Below are 3,856 nucleotides of genomic sequence, written 5' to 3'. Positions count from 1 at the left end.
CCCCGTAATGTTACATATTTTAATATATTGTTATTAGAAAAAGTCCTAGATTATTTATTATTTGTTTTATTACATGCATAATAATATATATATATATATGTAATATATATTAAGTCTGTTATAGTTTTTTTTTGTTTTTTTCTTCTTTTTTGGGTTAGTTTTATGTTGAATAAAATAATATAGAAGTATATATTCTATATATATATATATATATATGTATAGAATATATTATATATAATAATATAATAATATTATTATCCTTATAAAATGATTATATATATATATTTTTAAATACCTTTATAAATTATTACAATTTATATGTAAATAAAAAAAAAAGAAAAAAGAAAAATAGCAAGAAGTAGAAGGAGAAAAAAATAAGATAACAATATATAATAGTTAACATTACTATATTTTTTATAATAATAAAATATAATAATAAAAGGTAAAGGAATAAAAAGTAAAGAAAAAGAAAAAGAAAAAGAAAACAAAAGAAAAGAAAAGATATTATATAAAATATTATTATATATATATATTAATATATACCTATTAATATTAATATTAATATAATTAAAATTTTTTTTTTGTTTTTTTTTTTTTTTTTTTTGTTTATTTTTTAATATATAACATATATATTGACAAATATATAGTTTTAGTAAAATTTAATCATATATATATATATTTATATTTCTATATGTTATATAGAATTAAATTTATTTACCTTTATAAATAAAAAAAAAAAAAAAATGGCAAGGAAAATTTGTAGTGTAAGTTTTTTACTTGTATTGTTAAACGTTTTGCATTTGTGCGTTAAGTTTAGTGTTGCTGATTTACCAACACATGTAGAAACAAAGAATTTATTAGGAAAATGGAAAATTTTAAGGACTAAAACGTCTCCCAATTTGACTACTTGTGGTTCTAGTCAACCTAATAAGAATACATATAATGTAGGTATAACAGATTATAAGAAATATTTGCTTGATAACAATTATGAATTTGTATCAGAATTGACTGTTGTATTATCTGATGATTATGTATATTATGGTGATATATATAATACTAAAGATAATGAACACAGAAGTAAATGGAAAGTGTTAGCTGTATATGATGAGAATAAAAGAGTTATTGGTACTTGGACTACTATATGTGATGAAGGTTTTGAAATAAAAATTGGTAATGAAACATATGCAGCTTTAATGCATTATGAACCTAATGGAAAATGTGGTCCAGTATCTGATGAAGATGCTTTAGATTCCAATGGAGATACTGATTGTTATACTACAAGTTTTAGTAAGATAAGATATGGTTGGTTAGATGTTGAAAATGAACAAAATGAACATTTACATGGTTGTTTTTATGCTGAAAGAGTTTTTGATAATGTAAATGAAATTAAACATTTGGATTCATCCTCTTTAGATAATAATGATTCTTCAAATGTTCAAACATTTAGTTATGATACAAAATTAAATAATATTTTAAATTCTAATAATAATATGTTATATAAATTTGGTAATTTACAAAAACCCACATTTACAAAAAGAAACAATATGAATGTTCAATTTAATTCTGAATTAAACTGGCACAGAATGAAACACCACGGAAAGAAAAAACCATTGAAGACATCTATGTTGGCTGCATCAAGACAAACATATGCATGTCCATGTAACGATAACGAAGTTGTTGATAATATAACAAATAAAGGAGATTCAGATAATCCAGTATCACCAACCTTAATACAATTAAACAATAATTTGAAAAACACTACCGCAACAGGTAATAAGGATACAAATGAAATGGATTTAGAAAATTATGAGGATACTTTAAATTCCCCTAAGAGAGAATTAGAAATGAATGAATTACCAAAAAATTTCACTTGGGGAGATCCATGGAATAATAATACTAGAGAATATGAAGTTACTAATCAATTATTATGTGGTTCATGTTATATAGCTTCACAATTATATGCATTTAAAAGAAGAATAGAAGTAGCATTAACTAAAAAATTGGATAGAAAATATTTGAACAATTTTGATGATCAATTATCAATACAAACTGTTTTATCATGTTCTTTCTATGACCAAGGATGTAATGGTGGTTTCCCATATTTAGTATCCAAATTAGCTAAGTTACAGGGTATTCCATTAAATGTATATTTCCCATATAGTGCAACTGAAGAAACATGTCCATATAATATAAGTAAACATCCAAATGATATAAATGGATCTGGTAAATTAAGAGAAATCAATGCTATATTTAACAGTAACAATAATATGAGTACTTACAACAACATCAATAATAATAAGAATGACCATCAATTAGGTGTTTTACACTCCAATACATCTTCACAAGAACCTGCTATTTCTGAAGCAAACAGATGGTATGCTAAAGACTTTAATTATGTAGGTGGTTGTTATGGTTGTAATCAATGTAATGGTGAGAAAATTATGATGAATGAAATTTATAGAAATGGTCCTATCGTTTCTTCATTTGAAGCTTCTCCAGATTTCTATGACTATGCTGATGGTGTATACTTTGTTGAAGATTTCCCACATGCACGTAGATGTACCATCGAACCTAAAAATGATGGTGTCTATAATATAACAGGTTGGGACCGAGTTAACCATGCCATTGTTTTGTTAGGATGGGGAGAAGATGTAATTGATGGAAAAACATACAAATATTGGATAGGAAGAAATAGTTGGGGAAATGGTTGGGGTAAAGATGGATACTTTAAAATTTTAAGAGGACAAAATTTCAGTGGTATTGAAAGTCAAAGTTTGTTTATTGAACCAGATTTTACAAGAGGTGCTGGTAAAATACTTTTAGAAAAAATGCAAAAGGAATTAGGAAACTAAATTATTTATATCTTTTTAATATAAAAAAAAAAAAAAAAAAAAAAGAGTCCGAAAATAAAGAACTACACACATAAATATATACATATATATATATATATATGTAGGCTCTACATATGTTTTATATATGTATTCTTGTATATTTTATTTATTTTGCCGTTTGGAAAAATAAGGATATTTATATATAAATATATCTATATTTTTAATATGATATAATTTATTCATTTAATTATTAATATTATTTATTTATTATTTTTTTTTTTTTTTAAATATAATTAGTATTTTTCTTTTAATTAATATATATATATTATATATATATATATTATATATATATATATTTTTTTTTTCTAATTAAGATTTTTCGATTTTTCCATTTTTCAATATGTCAATTTATCAATTTTTCTATTTTTTAAAATTAAAATTTTGTGTGTTTTTTTTTTTTTTTTTTTTTTTTTTTTAATTTTTTTTTTTTTCCCTTTATATTTATGTATATTAAAAATAAACTTTTAAATGAAAAAAGGGTACTGCCATAATACAGTGCCCTAATAAGAACCTAATTAAATACATATATATAATAATAAAATGTAAGGTTATATATAATTATAAGATATAGAACAGTATAAAAAAAGAAAGAAAAGAAATGTATTTATATTGTATTATTATTTTATAATAAAGCACATTTATTTTAATCAATAAAATATGATTTATATAAATAATTCATGGTATCTATATTGTTAAAATGGGGAAAAAAAAAAAAAAAAAAAAAAAAAAAAAAAATATATACTATATATATATATATATAATGAACATTTATTTTTTTTTGTTTTTGTAAAATAAGTTTTAATTGAAATGAAAAAAAATATAAATTCCTTGCACAGTAATATTAAAAAGGAATATTTTTGTATTTTATTTTAACTTATTGTAATATATTTATTTTGTAATTTTTTAGTATTATATATATATATATATATATATTAGCCGTTCCGATTACGTCAAATGTAATGAAT

At 21.4% G+C, this 3,856-nt stretch overlaps 1 protein-coding gene across 1 annotated transcript; it reads left to right on the top strand.

Moving 5' to 3' along the window:
- Window positions 1–743: 743 nt before the first annotated feature.
- On the top strand, window positions 744–2,852 carry PGSY75_1116700 (cathepsin C-like protein; the record flags this gene model as incomplete). Its single annotated transcript, XM_018786288.1, has 1 exon — window positions 744–2,852. One exon carries the CDS (start codon window positions 744–746, stop codon window positions 2,850–2,852), a length of 2,109 nt encoding a protein of 702 aa, XP_018641083.1.
- Window positions 2,853–3,856: the final 1,004 nt, after the last annotated feature.

This window comes from Plasmodium gaboni, chromosome 11 (genome assembly GCF_001602025.1).
Source record: "Plasmodium gaboni strain SY75 chromosome 11, whole genome shotgun sequence".
NCBI lineage: Eukaryota > Apicomplexa > Aconoidasida > Haemosporida > Plasmodiidae > Plasmodium > Plasmodium gaboni.
The sequence above is the reverse complement of the archived record's forward strand: the minus strand, read 5'-3'. Positions and strand labels throughout refer to the sequence as shown.